The 16,691-nt window shown below is 32.1% G+C and overlaps 1 protein-coding gene across 1 annotated transcript; it reads left to right on the forward strand.

Annotated features, from left to right (window-relative positions):
• Positions 1-4,479: 4,479 nt before the first annotated feature.
• On the forward strand, positions 4,480-10,936 carry LOC114372324 (dystrophia myotonica WD repeat-containing protein-like). The gene is made up of 12 exons (XM_028329822.1): positions 4,480-4,972; positions 5,608-5,922; positions 5,998-6,106; positions 6,198-6,291; positions 7,266-7,353; positions 7,444-7,527; positions 8,462-8,558; positions 8,659-8,746; positions 8,955-9,060; positions 9,317-9,409; positions 10,000-10,363; positions 10,507-10,936. The coding sequence occupies exons 1-12, from the start codon at positions 4,784-4,786 to the stop codon at positions 10,608-10,610; spliced, it is 1,731 nt and encodes a 576-aa protein (XP_028185623.1). The 5' UTR covers positions 4,480-4,783; the 3' UTR covers positions 10,611-10,936.
• The last annotated feature ends 5,755 nt before the right edge of the window (positions 10,937-16,691 follow it).

Below are 16,691 nucleotides of genomic sequence, written 5' to 3' on the forward strand. Positions count from 1 at the left end.
TAACTAAAAGATTTATAAGATATATAAGAGTCCCTGTTACAACCACTACCGAAGAAAACTCAGTTTTTAAAGTCACACATTTATTGTATTTAAACTCATTTATGAACCTCAAAATTTCCAAGCCACACGTTAAAAACTTCGAAAAACTCAAGTGGCATTTAAAGGTAGGGAACGTAGTCTAGCCCTAGCTATTTGTTTTTCTGGGGTTTGACTTCTGCTTCTGTAGCTAGTCCTCGTTTTGCAAAAGTAGTTCTAGTATAAATTGCTTTGTTTCCCCCACTTTGTTCCGTAATCTTTGAAAATATAACCAAACAGGATATATAAGATGTTTGGGATGCTAAGGAACGTAACAAGCAACACAAAATCCCAGCCAGCTGAACGATGTTTCCTCAGCCAATGCCTCAAGTAAAGGAAACCTAGGAAAGAGTAATGCCTTTGTTTTTTTATTGGACAATATGTCTTTGGGGATATTGATCCTCAATATTTGTAAGTAAATGAAGAGATTCATTCCATGCATGATGCACCCCCTCCCCCGTCGCTCCCAATGTAACGGGTTTAAATTTGATGTTCTTTATTAACTAAGTAGCTACACGTTCCTGTCGCCCGACAATATCTTATATCTTCATTAAAGAAAAAAAAAAGAACAAAATGTCAAAAGTAAAATAAAAAATAAAAAATCTTAACAACTATCTTAACAATGTTATTAAATTTTTTTGATATATTCTATTAAAATTTTAACCATTTAAAAACTTTTACCAACAAAAGTTTTAACAGTGTATGGTAATTGAAAATATTCAATTCTATATTTTTTTTATGGAACTCAATACATTATATAATAATTTATTAAATAGATAAAAATAATCATGCACCGAAAGTATAAAATAATTTTATACAATCATTTAATTATAATTTATTATTATATATATATATATTAAAAGTTGTATAAATAATAATTTATGATTGAATCATACAAAATTATTTTATATTATTAATGTATAAATATTTAACTCTATTAAATATTTTTATATATTAATTTTCTTAATCAATGAGTCTGTTAGTAATATTTTTTTTAAAAAAAGAGTGTAGAGTATAAGTTTAGAAAACAAGCTGTTTGCATTGAGAGATTGTCCCACAGCCAATTGGTGATGCTAATATACTAAGTGTAGGCCATAGCTAGCTAGGGCGCAGCAAAAGGATTCTTGAAAATGTACAAAAAGAGAGTTCATGAGCCTAAATAAAAGGCAATTGCCTAATAAGATTTTCACTTTTTATTGGTATTTGTCATGACAGCTTTTTGAGACCTGAGTCGGCCTATCAATCTCTTTGAAGTTTGAACAACTTTATGTTACCTAACTAACAATAATTCTCCCATGCCTTTTTTCTTCTTTGTTTTATAAAGTCTAAGGAGTATTGACTTTATAGTTTATATTATACACTGTACAACATTTGATTTTATATACTCTGTGGTTTGCTTTTCAAAACCCTTCTTTATCCCTTGGTTAATATTGTTTATTGGCACTGCCTTAGTCAATATTACTTGATAAAAAAAATTGTAGCCTAACTAAAAAATAAAGATGAAAAGAGGCACAATTGACTTTATATTGGCTGCTTGTATTTTATGGGAGTCTTATAACAAAAAGGAAAAAAAAAGGAGGTTGTTGTTTCCTCTACTTCCCAAGTTGTTTCTTCATGCACTCTTTCTGTAATATTTTTTTACCTTCTGAATTGTTCACTCTAGAAGCCAAAAAAGAGAGTGTAATTCGAAATGTAAAAATTACATTCTGGATGGACCATTCTAGAATGTAAAAAGGGAGTGCAGGAAACAGCTGGGAAGTGTAGGAAGCTATAGCCCAAAGAGGATGCACTCTCCTATTTCTCGACCTAAAACAAAAACCCATGCTTTCCCAAGAGCCAATTAAATACTCCAGTGGGCTTTGTTCAATTGTAATCAAATATTAATCACGAAGTTCAATCTACACATACAATAAGTCATGTTCTTCGTTGTTAAGAAAATAATCATAAAAAATGTATACGAATATATGTGTATTAAGTAATTTTTTTTGTGTTTGCTTAAAAAAAAGTAAATTTTTGTGGGCGATACATATGTACTATTGGGGATATATTTGTAGTGAAGAATTCTTTGTGGTATAATAATAGTATTTTTTTATTAGTGGTATAATAAGAATATGAGATGGATAAGATTAAAACTAAAATATAAGATCACTCAGCCGTTACTTGCGGGATAGAGAAAAAATTAAAAGTATTGTCATCACACCATATAATCTTTAAATTGAAATTTATAAATTTAATATTTACTGACTCGTGTAGTTTAACCAATTACTCGTTAGTTCAATCAATAATCCCCTGACTAATATCTTGATTGGATTGATTTTATTCCACCATGAATTGAAACTTTGATCATCAATGATATGATATAATTCTCTTTGCTTCAAAATAAAAATATCTTGATTGGATTAATTATCAGTCTAGTTCTCTCATAAGACTAGTCTAACACATAAATTAACAATAAAAAAAATTGTCCCTGCATCATCATCTATTGTACACCCTAACACACCTTATCACAATGCAACTTATTTCTATTACCCACAATAGCCTTCAAGGCAGGTGTAGGCTTGCATACCGGGTCCAAAAGAGGGGCAACAAACTCCCGAATAAAATTATAAATGGACCCATCGTCCACCAACAGTGGTAAGGTTATTAATAATGTATATCTTTCATTTAGCTTATTCCAAATTTTAAGATGACATATGTGATGTGTGTCATATTTAGATGTGCCACATGATTATAAAAAAAAAGAAATAAAAAATTTTTGTTTTTATTTTTAAAAAAAATTTATGAAAAGTAAAACCGATAAAGTAATTTCTAAAAGATTATCAATAAATTTAAGTATATACAATATATATATATATATATATATATAGGAGTTCATAACACCATATTCTTGGGCGGTGAATTGTGTTGACTTGGGCCATTTTTTCTTTAAATTCAATATTGTCCTTACATATAAGGCCATATAGGTGTTGAACTTATAATTTTCGTGTCATTAGCACGATGCTTTGATTGATTAAATTAATAAATTAATTATGTTAAAAAAATAATTAATGTCATTATATATAACATTAAAATTTCTAATATATATTTAATACACATGAATTTTATTAAATCTATGATTTTAACATAATTGACTTATTAGTTCAGTTGGTTAGAACATTATATAAATAATATGAAAGTCACATATATGAGACTTGTATGAGTCATTAATTTAAATTATTTTATAAAATATATTTTTAACAATCGTATACACTTTCTTGGATACGAAATGAGCCACTTCAAAAAGGTTCATTGCTCCGGCCCAGAATACTATTAATCCAGCATAAGGGTCCCAGAATACTATTAATCCAGCATAAGGGTATTTTTGATTTTTCTCTTTTCTAGGTGCAGAAAGAAAAACCCTTTTCACAATGGACCTGCCATGATGCCATATGAGCTTTTATCCGGTGCCAGAAAGCCCACCATAACCGAAGAGTATTCTTCATTTCTACGCACTCATACACTCGTTGAGTCGTTTCCACCAGCTTCGAAGATAACGGTTTTGCCGGTACACTATTTTTGCTGACTTTACATTTGCAAATTACAAAATTAGCCGCAAAGTATCGTATATATTAAATTTGAATACAATTTTAAAAAATAAATAAATTATGAGGAGTATTAAAAAAGATACAAACTTTTATTAAAAATTCAAATTATAAAAATATACTATAAACATCAAATTTAAAAGTTTAAATTTTAAAATATTTCTTTTTTTAAAATGATATGTAGCCGTAGCAGTATTTAAAGATAAATAAGATTAAATTGTTCTTGATATAACACATACTACTTTAATGCATAAGAGTTCCATTTCCCATGAGCCCGAAAGAAAATTGTATAAGAGTGATAAAATTAAATTTTGGGAGGAAAAATAACAAATTTTATTTTTTTAGAAGTACAAATTCTAATGTTAGAAAATTTAAAAATTAAGAATATATGTAGTTTGGCTAACATCTACAGTTAGTTAATAATGCTTTTATTCATAACTTTTTCTTATTCGTAATTAGTTAATAATGTTTGATAGGGATGAAACTTTGACTATTTTGAAAATGCAACAAAGAAAAATAGACATTTTAAAGGCCAGAGAGAAAAATTAAAGATTATTATTTTTTCCTTACCAAATACCTTTGATAAAATATTTAAAGGTTTAAAATAATCAATATAACAATATCATTAATATAATAATTTATAATATAAGGTTTTAAAAATATAAAAAGTATAAAAATAAGTTAGCTACCTTAAAAATGTATAATAAAATACTATTCTATTATTAAAATAATAATTTTATTTCGTTATACTATTAATTTGCGATAAAGGAAAAAAATACGAAAGAGAGAGAAATGTAGCCAATTTTGAAAAGATTAAAAATCATGACCGTCTATTCGGTTGACCTAGGGGCGTTAACGTCAAATCGAATCACGCCGCAAAACATCTGATGCAAACCACCCCTTTCTTCTTCCTCCTCCTTCTCTTTTGATCTGCAACTGCAACTGCAACTGCAACAACAAGCACAACAACTCAAACAAAGTCATTCTAATTCGTAACAAAGAGAAGGAAACTTTGAAGTCAAATTTGAAACTCCAAAGCACTGAACGAACTCAATTGAAACCCTAGCACATAGTCGAAGATAGTAGAGTGGATAACAGTGTGTGATGTGGTGATCCTAATCGCAAGCATGATGAACAACTCGAACGGCATGATTTCGAAGACGTCGTCTTCGTCGAATACGGCACAATCGCAACAATCACAATCCACTGGCCTCAAGATGCATTTCAAGACTCCCGAGGGCCGATACAAGCTTCACTGCGATAAGACTTATCCTTCCACTCTTCTTCACTACGCTCATGGCAAAACCGTCTCTCAGGTCTCTCTCCTTTTTTTTTTTTCCTTCACTCTTTCTTATTCTGCCTTCGCAATACTCTTTTTTTATTTTTATTTTATTGCTATTATGTCTCCACATCGTGCTTCGTGGATTTTGTATTCATTTCTAGGGTTTCTCAATTGTATTGACCACTTTAAGCGATTTATAGGTTTATTTCTTGAAAGTGTGTTATTCAGTTCCTCTGGTTAGTTTATTGTTATCTAAGTAGCTATTTTGTAGAATCAATTTCAATGAAGGCATGACAGGTACATTTATTTATTAATTTTAGTGTGTGATGCCTCTGGTTACTGTTTGTGAAATTAGGATGTGATCAGTTTTAGGCCTTGATTGTTTACAGCTTTTTTCAAAAACAGGCTTCTGATATCTAAATTTTGTTTGTGTCGTGAGTATATTTGAAAGTGTTTGTCTCTTGGCCATGTTTTTTGTTTTATAAACGTTTCTTTCCTTAGAACTTGAAGAAACTGATGAGAAAACGTCTCTCAGCTGTTTCTGTTTTGGAAACAATTTTCAAAACATAATAGATTTTGGATAAGAAATTTATTGCTGGGCAATGTAAAAAATGTGAAAAAGGAATCAAACATGCCCTTAATCTCTTGTTGGTCGGGTTGAATGATCAGGTAACTCTGGCACATCTCAAGGACAAGCCAGTGCCTTTGACTCCGACTGGGCAGTCTTCGACTTTCAGTGCCACCAGTGGGGTACGGTCGGCAGCAGCGAGATTGTGGGGAGGAAGCAATGGAGGCCGGTCTCTTAGTTTTGTTGGAGGCAATGGTACCAGCAAGAACCTTGGGGGGAACTCTAGGATTGGTTCAATTGGTGCTTCTAGTTCAAGTAATTCAACCACTAATTCAAATTTTGACGGGAACGGAACGTACTTGATCTTCAATGTAGGGGATGCAATTTTCATAAGTGATTTGAATTCACAAGACAAGGTATATTGGTTGGGTTAGGTGGATGGATTGTATTTATTTTGATTTTATTCACGAGAGGTTTCTTGTTCAATGTAGGATCCTGTAAAGTCTATCCACTTCAGTAATTCAAATCCTACGTGCCATGCATTTGATCAGGATTCTAAGGACGGGCATGATTTGATCATTGGCTTGAATACTGGCGACGGTAACTGAAAATGCTTTCACTAGAATTTAAATTTCTATTTTGGTAGGAAAATTTAAAATTTATCAATTTATTCCTATGTGTATTATTGTAGTTTACTCAGTGTCACTGAGACAACAATTACAGGATGTTGGTAAAAAGCTTGTTGGGGCCCAGCATTACAACAAAGATGGTTCTGTCAATAACAGGCAACATTTGATCCCTCGTGATGTTTTTTGCTTCTAGTGTCAGTTTTTCTTAAAATTGTTGCATGACGTAACTATTTTGCTAGCTTTTGTATATTATTATTACTGAGAGATATACTATGTCTTAGTCATTGACAATGGTGGCTAGTGCATTGTCACCCTGCACCCCGCCCCCCAAATTTAGTAGTAGTAATATTTTAATGATTTACTGATAGTAATACAGAGTTGTTATGCTGTTGGCTTTAAATTGCTTTTGAGCTATGCTAATGCTCATTTAACTTGTCTATTCTAATTTTAATGCTTCACAATCAAGCCTTGTGCATTTCAATTTGTTAAACACTTAAGCGATCATTCAGTCCTAATTCAGAATTGGCATCGATATAGGTTATATGTGACAGATATGAGTAGACCACAATATGGAGTTGTTCAGATAGAACATCAGATATACAGGGGGGCTACGAGTATCATTTGCTTAGGCTTTCTTTTATCTTGATAAACTTTTCATTATTTTTTACTTTATGGTGGTTATCTGCTAAGTTTGAGCATATTTTATCTTCCTATTCAGTATTCACATCTTAGGATTATTCTTACCATATTGCTGTTTTCCTTCTGTTTCTGCCTTCATATGTTTATGCTGCACTTCTATAGTAATGTGTCTATGTGCTAGTCATTCATACTGGTGTGAACTGTGAACCAATCTCTGTCTGAAGAAGATTTTTGATAGATGGAAAAAGTAATTTAATTGTGTGCTGCTGGTTTATTCTAAGTGTGTATTATTTGTACTAGGTAAAGTTTGCGAATGTTGGTTCACAATGAAATTCAATGGTCTTAAATGGCATTGAGTAGTAGAGAAGCTAGAGATCATTTATTGTTATAAAAATGTCCAAATTATGTTAAAGATCTTTATGCATTCCATTATTGTGTCAAGGACACTGCATGGAAACTAGCTCTGATTCATGCTTTTTTGCTTTTAGCAGTCGTTGTACTTGTATTGCTTGGGTGCCTGGAGGTGATGCTGCCTTTGTTGTAGCTCATGCTGATGGGAATTTGTATGTATATGAAAAGGCAAGACTCAATAATCAAGAGATGTGCTTATTTGGTTCAATTACTACTATGGTGACTTGAGCATATATTATATTTCCTTTCCACTTTCAGAACAAAGATAGTGCTGGTGATTCTTCATTTGCGGTTGTCAAAGATCAAACACAATTTTCTGTTTCCCATGCACGTAACAGTAAGGTATCGAGTTTGGCATTTGGTTTCTTAACAAAATATGAATATTTGTGTTATAAATTTCCACTTTTGAATATTTTTCAAAATTAATGACAATTTGCTTTGTTTGGTTCATGTGTATTTGTTTGTTTGCTTGTGTGTATCAATGTTAAAAACTAGGATTAAATGCAATTCTGGGGCCCCTATTTTTTAAAATCGGTAATTTTGGTCCCTCTATTTTAAAATAGAGACATTTTCCCATATTTTTCAAAATCCTGAATTTTGGCTCCCCTATTTTAAAATAGAGACATTTAGTTCCCCGGTTTTGTAAAATATGTGATTTTGGTCATTCCATCCAACTGAAAGTCTTGCTTGTTTATGACATGGATTAAACAAATAATCTCATGCCAATTGCTAAAATTGGGTCACATCAGGTTAATCTCTTACCAGTCAATGCTTCGAATTTGATGGAAGTATCAAAATTGCGGATTTTACAAAACGGGAGGACTAAATGTTTCTATTTTACAATAGGAGGACTAAAATTGCGGATTTTGAAAAATATGGGGACTAAATGTCTCTATTTTAAAATAGGGGACCAAAATTACGGATTTTAAAAAATAGAGGGACTAAAATTGGATTTAAGCCTAAAAACTATGTACTTTACCATTTACAGTGTTCTTTAATATATGTGGTGTCGCAGCTCAAACTATGAAAGGAGTTGACAATATGCAACTATTTTACATTTATTAGTATTATTTTTTAGCCTTGTGAAATTATGAATACTTAGTTCTCCTAGAATGTTGTAAATTGCAATTTGATTGCTTAACATTTGATTAGCCATGCGCTTATTTAATACATTTATGGCTTAATTTGTATAGGATGGTCCCAGGTTTTTCTGTTTTGGAGAATTTCTTGTGTTCTCTCTTCATCTTTGTTCCCCTTTTAATATTGGCTTTTGCAGAGTAATCCAATAGCCAGATGGCATATATGCCAGGGTTCAATCAACAGTATTTCTTTCTCAACCGATGGGACTTACATAGCAACTGTTGGACGGGATGGTATATTTTTTTTATCCAACTGCATCACATTGTTGTAGTTCTTTTTTTATTTAATTTTCGTTACAAAATTATCTTCATGAATTTATTTTACTTCATTCAGGTTATTTACGAGTGTTTGATTACTTAAAAGAACAACTTATATGTGGTGGGAAAAGTTATTATGGTGCTTTGTTATGTTGTGCTTGGAGGTGAGGCATATTTGGTTTTAAGTCAACCAATTAATGGATTGCCATCTTTCGATTAATCTCCTATTTCCTCAGTTCATTCCTTTCACTAGACTCTAGAGCTTCTAAAATAATAGTGCTTGACTTACTCTATTGTTACTATGGTTCTTTGTCTTTTCTTTAATTCATACTTAAAAAATTCAATGCCATAATGAAAAGTCTGCTGTACCAGCATGGATGGAAAATATATTTTGACGGGAGGAGAGGATGATTTAGTTCAAGTTTGGAGTATGGAAGATCGCAAGGTTGTGGCATGGGGTGAGGGACACAACTCATGGGTAAGTTGCATGGTAATCTTGACTAGACAAAAATTTTAATTTTTTATACCATAAGTAATAAATTAGTATGAGGTGAGATTTGGCACAACAGTAAGGTTTTGGTGTCTTGTGATTTGGTGGCCATGGATTCTAGACTTGTAGTCATAGAAGCCTCTTCTGAACTTGTGTTCATAAAGGTTGTCTACAACCAACCTTCCCCATACCATGCACTAGACTGTTGTTAATACTTAATTTTGATGCTTTGATGTTTGATCAGGTCAGCGGAGTGGCTTTTGATTCATATTGGTCATCACCTAATTCAAATGATGATGAAGAGACCATTAGATATCGATTTGGTTCTGTTGGTCAGGTACCCAGACAAACAGATGTTTTCATTATACATTTTTCTGTTTCCTATTGTAGCTTTGGCTCTACTTCCTGTATGCCTACTTAAATTAAAGCTAACTTGAATTTTCCTTACCAAAAAAAAAGAAAGAAAAAAGCTATCTTGAAAGGCAAAAAACAATTAATGAGGAAGGCCTTATATACATAGTTTATGTAGATATATCTTTTCTAGTGTAGTGATTTGAGTACTGGGATTTAGCAGATTTCATGTTTCTTCATACGATGCTCTGACATGTGAAGAGAGTGTAAAGACATTAAATGTGGAAACCTTTCAAAATTTGTGACACTCTATTTTAGGTCTCTATATCTCTCTTTACATAACATGCTTGTCGTGTGAAAATTTCACAAGAGGATCCATTATGTATATATGTAAAGTATGTCATGTTCGGTGTATGATGTTAGACTTTTAAAAAAAATGGCCTTTGATCCTTATGATCATTAGCTGAGGATCAGAGTATATTCATTCCTGAAATTTCCCAACCTTTTGTTTATGTGCGTTGCATTTTTTAAATTGTTACATATAATACAAATGCACTAAAGATATTTGGTGGTTAGGACACACAATTGCTTCTATGGGACCTGGAAATGGATGAGATTGTGGTACCCTTGCGACGTCCTTCTGGTGGATCCCCAACTTACAGTGCTGGAAGCCAGTCATCCCAATGGGACAGTGTTGTCCCGTTGGGTACCTTGCAACCTGCTCCTAGCATGCTGGATGTTCCGAAAATCTCTCCACTCGTTACCCACCGTGTTCATACCGAACCACTCTCAGGCTTGATATTTACCCAGGAATCTGTACTTACTGCTTGTCGGGAGGGGCACATAAAAATCTGGATTAGACCTGCAGCTGCTGAGAGCCAATCAAGCAACTCTGAAACTCTGTTATCCACCGGCCTTAAGGAGAAGCCTTTAATTTTGAGTAAGATTGGCAATTCTAGCCACAGACAATGACTAAAATCTTGCTAATACTTGAAATATATGACAGGGTTTTCACTTTGAAAACCCTTTTAATAATTTCTTCAATGTCCTTCTTAGTCTCCCTCTATTCCTTCCTTTTCACAGGACTAAAAGCCATGCGATTTACTTCTCATTGGTGCCTTGAGTGGCCTCTGGTTTTTAATCGAGCCCAACGGCACCGTGTGATCAATGTAGTTGATCTCACCTAGTGGGTTAAAAGCTATTATTATTGTTCTTAATATGGTTTATCTTTTTATCCGGTTGATTACCTGATTAATTTTTTTTATTCTAGTAAAGGTAAACCAAACTGGTTCTATTCTATATACTGGGATGAGCGAGTACTTTTTCGGGCCTCCAACTGTAAGTAAAAAACGGCTGTCATTACTCATTAGTATATGCCTCATAACAGGAATAATTGTGTGCACATCGATACATAGTTGGGGTGGGGAGGGAGCGATTTGTGTAATGGGAACATTCTTAAAAATGTCTCGGAGAATTCAAGGGTGGATGTTACTGGAAACGATGTTTGGTTTCACATCATGTCTCCCCTGAATCCTGATAACGTTATTTTACGTGTATCCATCCAAATATCAACTGGCAATTGATAACGATAAGGCTAAGCACCCAACATTTTAATTTGAGGCACTTGTGAAGCCCCCCTGGCTTATTAATTAATCCTTTTATTTTTCTTGCCTTAAATTGTAAGGATAATATTGATTGACATTATGGGTTAATACAATTTAAAGTAGTTTAAACAAATAGTTATTTTTTAAAGAAAAAACAGTTTAAAGAAACTAAAAAACAGAAAAATTACTTATTTTATTTTAAAAAAAAGAGAGTATTTCTTGGCCAAAAGTCGAGAACTAAATACTAATGTCTCAAAGTATTAAGATTTATTTAAGGGATGGATTCATCTCGAAAATATATTTTTTTATATGCACATATTAAGAAGTGAATAATTGATCATATGCTTAAGAAATAAAATTATCTAACAATTATGTCACATTGTGTTGGTAAAAAAAAAAAGTACTTTTGATTATAAGATTCAAAATTAATGTTTTTGGAAGGGTTAAAATTAAAATTCATTAAATTTGCATAAACTGTAACATATGTGAAACTTAATTTTTTCATACAAATAGATCCTTTTTTTAAAGCTATACAAATACAAATAGATCCTATGACTTTGTTTAGATACTTGATGCTAAAGCAAAAAATGTGGATCATATAATAGCCAACAACTTTAGACGTCCGTTAAGAAAAAAAAAATGACATACATAAGTTAGTTTACTTATTTAAATCATTTTTATCATAAGAGATATAAGATTGGTTGAATCCTTAAAAAGGAGAAAAAATAGAGAAGCATCATGGATTCGACTCTTTCTGTTAAACAAAAATTAAGAAACTAGATAAAAAAAAAACTTTACTTATTTTGCTTAATAGTTGGCTTTCAGACTTTGACAGTATTGGCATATTTAGTTGCACTTGCTGTGGCTGATTGACAAGATTTTTTTTCCATTTTCGAACCTGGAAGTTGAAGGTTGACATGCGCTGTGGCAACAAGTCACTCGGGAAACCGTGATGACATATTAGCTATGTTCAACTATATTGTAATTGTATTTACACTATAATTATTGCAAGTGAGTTCAACCCTATTGTAATTGTTTTCACACCCATGTTCAACTATACATTTTAATCACTCATAAAAAATCTATATTATTTTAATTATATTCACACTCCTTAAAATTATCACAAGTGGTTTTAACTATATTGTAATTATATTTACACCAGTGTTTAACTATGTCGTAATTTATTCACACTCCTTAAAATTACCGTAAGTGAACGTTTAGCAATGTTTTTTATCCAAAAATATTAGTTGTTAATTGTTAATTTTTTTATTAGCGACAAAAAATTGAACTCACGATCTTTTCATCGTTTTCTTCTCCTTTTATCATCAAACTCATCATCATGAACATTTACCAATGTAAAATTGTTTAATGCAAAAGTAGATAATTATTTTTGGATCAGCCAAAACGATATCATTAATAGGAAATGGTACAAGAAATACCACTCCAAATATACATGGAATAGAAATGCATGAATAAATTAAGATCATAGACCTGTATGGTTATTTAGATGATACTACGCAACCTAAATATACTATAACCAGAAAGTAAGAATTCCTTAATATTAATAACCCAAAGTAGATTGTAAACATGTACCCCATCTACATATACACTGCTGCAAGTATCAACATCATCAAGAATAACCGAAGACCTGGTTTTTATATTCCATAACCAGCCTAATCCAAGTCGTGCGTAAAACTAGATAAATTATTAAGCAATGAAATAATAGTGTAAGCTGAATGATTTTTTATTTCCCCCCTCCTTTTATCATGAAATCTATCATGGCTGATGTTGCCGAAACACGGCTTTCCCGTGGTTTTTAATAAAATTTTCTCTCTTAGGGTTCCCTAGCACCGTGTTTGCCACAAAAAAAAAAAAGTTGAATGATTTTGCAACGAAGCTTAAATGAATACGGTCATCATTGCCTTGGCAAAAACCATCTTAGGAAAACAAAATGATTTAGATCATAAAGCATCACTTTAAATTCTCATAAATCACTTGGCGCACCGATTAGACTTTGACGATTTCCTCCTTATCTGAATACATTTTTTTACAAGTAAAAAAATTCATTCACAATTGCGTAGCGAATTTAGGTCCCTGCAAAGAGACATTATATCATTCGTCACATAATATGATATCAAATAACGAATAGACATTATATTAAATTATATGTCAAACCAACGAATCCAACTCATCATTATGTATATTATATGTGAAACCAACAAAACCTAGTTCATCGAATAGACATTATGTTATATTAATATGTAAATTCAGCGAAACCCAGCTCAACGAATAGAAAAATTATTTCATATTATATGTGAAACTAGGGCAATACCAACCCGTCAAATGGACATTATATTATATGAACCCATCGACTCCCTTTCAAAAAAATGTAGACATTATATTATATGTACAAATAGCACATCTCAACTAACTACCTACTCTTTTTTTTTTTTCTTTTTCTTTTTACAAACAGATTACCTACTCACTCCTGGACCTGGCAAATATTTTCTTGTGAACAATTTAGCCAACGATAGTAAAAACTAACTGCGTTAGTTTGTAGAGTTTCAAATTTTGAAAAATATTTTGGAATTAATACTATTATAATTTAGTTTACAACACATTAAATTTATTTGTTTGTGAAGAAAATTTGAATTTGATTCATTCATACTAAATACACTCTTAAGAAAGTACACAAGAAGTTAAGTGTGACTAAATTCCATATTGAGAGGATAAATTAGTCTTATAATTAACCCAAATAATCAAAGCTTGTGAAGATAACTCAAATACAATCGAAAAAGGTCCTAATTATATAGTGATTGAAAAAATCCTATATAGTTCTTCGACTCTTGGTTGACTTAGACTTTGTATAAATACCATAATGATATACCGAAATGATTCACAGAAATCAAAACCATACTATTCCAACGAGTTCTCATTGCATTTCTTTCCCCAAAAATCATGGCTGAGTCACTTCTTTTCAGCTTTGCAGAATCATATTAATAGGGAAGCTCGCTTCTCCTGCTGTTGAAGAAGCTTCTCTAGCGTGGGGTGTGTATGATGATCTACAACAGATGAAAGATACTATGGCACTGATCGAAGCTGTGCTATTAGATGCTGAGCAAAAAAGATCGCAGAACAATGCGTTGAAGGAATGGCTGAGATATACAAAGCATGTGTTCAGCGATGCCGAAGACATAGTCGACGATTTTGAGTGTGAAGCATTGCAGAAGCGCGTTGTCGACACTCACGGTAGCATTTCAGAGAAGGTGCCGTTTCTTGACTAATAACACTATCATTTATCGCCTTAGAATGACGCATGAGATAAAAGACATCAACATGAGGTTGAGGAAGGTTGCATATGATAGATTCGCATTTGTTGGCCTTGAAATCATTGGTGGGGATACACGTGTGGTGCATGTGATCAGGGAAACGACTCATTCCCATGTTATTGAGACAAGATGATAAAGAGAAAATAATAGAGTTTTTGCTACAAGATGATTGTGACAAAAGTCTCTCTGTTATTCCCATTGGGAAAGACCACACTTGCAAAGTTGGTGTTCAATGACACCAAAATTGTCAAATCTTTCCCATTGAAGACGTAGGTGTGTCTCTAATGATTTTGATCTTAAGAATGTGCTTATTAAAATCCTCATTTCTGCTTGCAGCTCGACCACAAATTTTTTTGGAATGGTTGAGACTGAGCAACTTCAAAATCGTTTGAGAAATATCTGTCCTCCCTATACAAGAATGATCCCATCTTGGAGTGCTATGCTTCTTTAGAATTTAGTATCAACCCTCAAATTCTATTCTTCCGTACTTTATTTATATCTGAAGTGATTTTTTTATTTATTAGAATGCAGATGCAAATAATGATTTTAATCACCTACGAGGCAAGTCATTTCCTTATTGGAAGTGATTTTAGTAATGCTCCTGTAGACGTTCGAGGTTTTCATAATGAATTTGGAACTAGCAGAATCCTACTGCTCCTCGAAGTTTTTACAATAATCAGACTATTTAAATACTTTTTGTCATTGTAATTTAATATTTTTTTATTTTTATTCTCGTAAAAAAATCATTTTAATCCTTATAACATATATGTTTTTATTTTTTGTTTTTAAAATATGATAAATAATATTTTAAACAGTAAAAAATTGTGTTTTAAACAGTAAAACAAATATTATTTAAAATATTTTAAGGACGAAAAAAAACATATTTGACAAAAACTAAAACTAACAAACAAAGAATTTTTATCAGAACCAAAAAAAAAAAAAAACTAAAACTGAGGGGGAACAAGTATTTAATCACAAGATTTTCAAATTTAAGATTTGTAGACAGTTTAACAACTTTAGACTATAAGGGAAATGGAGTAGTCTTTTTCCATGAACGTGAGTGACAGGAACCGGTAAAACATTTATCAATTCTTTTATGCTTAAATATATTTTAAGGTCTTTAAATGATCGAATTTTGTTATATATTTTTAATAAATTTTTACATTGTTTAGACACCTTTAACATATTTAAGTCATTCTTTTAATGTGAATTGATATATTTAAGTCATTCTTTTATTTTAGGTCCCTAATAATTTTATTTTCTAGTTCTAGTAGCATCTCCTAAAATCAAGGAGATCTTGCAATTCTAAAATACATTCTTATATTGTCTTTTCTACTACTTTCTTCTTTTACATTTTCTTTCTCCTAAAACAAAAACCAACAATTGGTATCTAGAACCTTTTTCTTATGGAATCTATAGAATGGAAGGTGGATATCAAGTTTCTCCCAATTTGCTCTTCGAGTCTTTGATGGTGAAGGTTATGACCTATGGCCAGTAAGAATGGAATCTTACATAGAAGGATTGGATTTATGGGAAGCTGTAGAAGAGGATTATAAATATTGTTCATTCCTTGCTTGAAAATCTCACCTTAGCCTAAATTAAAAATCATAAGGAAAGAAAAATGAAGAAGACATAGGTGATGTCATGTTTGTTTGCTAGTGTTTTGCAAGTGACTCTCACTAGAATCATGACTCTCAAGACATCCAAAGAAATTTGGGACTATTTGAAGGAAGGATATGAAGGAGACGAGAGGATTTGAGGCATGCAAGTGCTAAACTTGATGATGGAATTTGAGCAGCAAAAAATGATAGAGTTTGAGACAATTAAGGGTTACTCAAACAAATTGTTTGACATCGCTAACAAGGTTAGATTGTTGAACACTACATTTGCAAATTCCAGAATTGTTGAAAAAATTGTGTTTACAATGCCTAAGAGATATGAAACATCAATAATCATTTTGGAGAATACAAAGGATCTATCAAAGATCTCTTGGCGGAGGTGATACAGGCCTTGCAAGGCCAAGAACAAAGAAGATTGATGAGGGAGGAATCAACAGTCAAAGGAGCTTTAGTAGCCAAGTAGAAAAATGTGACCAAATACAAGAACTTTGATGGATCAAGATGAAGTTCAAAATCAACCAATGCAAAAAGAAATTAAAAGAAATCTTATTCGCCTTGCCAACATTGCGAAAAGAAAGGTCATCCTCCATTTAGATGCTGGAAAAAACCTGATGCTAAGTGCAATGAGTGCAATCAAATGGGATATGAAGCTATTATTTGTGGAAACAAGAATCAACCACATGGTGAAGTTACAAGGACTACTGATCAAGAGGAAG

The sequence above is a fragment of the Glycine soja genome, chromosome 10 (genome assembly GCF_004193775.1).
Source record: "Glycine soja cultivar W05 chromosome 10, ASM419377v2, whole genome shotgun sequence".
NCBI classification, from domain to species: domain Eukaryota; kingdom Viridiplantae; phylum Streptophyta; class Magnoliopsida; order Fabales; family Fabaceae; genus Glycine; species Glycine soja.

Bases quoted from the DNA above. Each gene is read 5' to 3' on its own strand.
- LOC114372324 (XM_028329822.1), top strand. From the start codon at position 4,784: ATGATGAACAACTCGAACGGCATGATTTCGAAGACGTCGTCTTCGTCG. The intron at 5,923-5,997 runs GTATATTGGTTG...TGTTCAATGTAG, and splicing joins ATTTGAATTCACAAGACAAG to GATCCTGTAAAGTCTATCCA. The intron at 8,747-8,954 runs GTGAGGCATATT...CTGCTGTACCAG, and splicing joins TTGTTATGTTGTGCTTGGAG to CATGGATGGAAAATATATTT.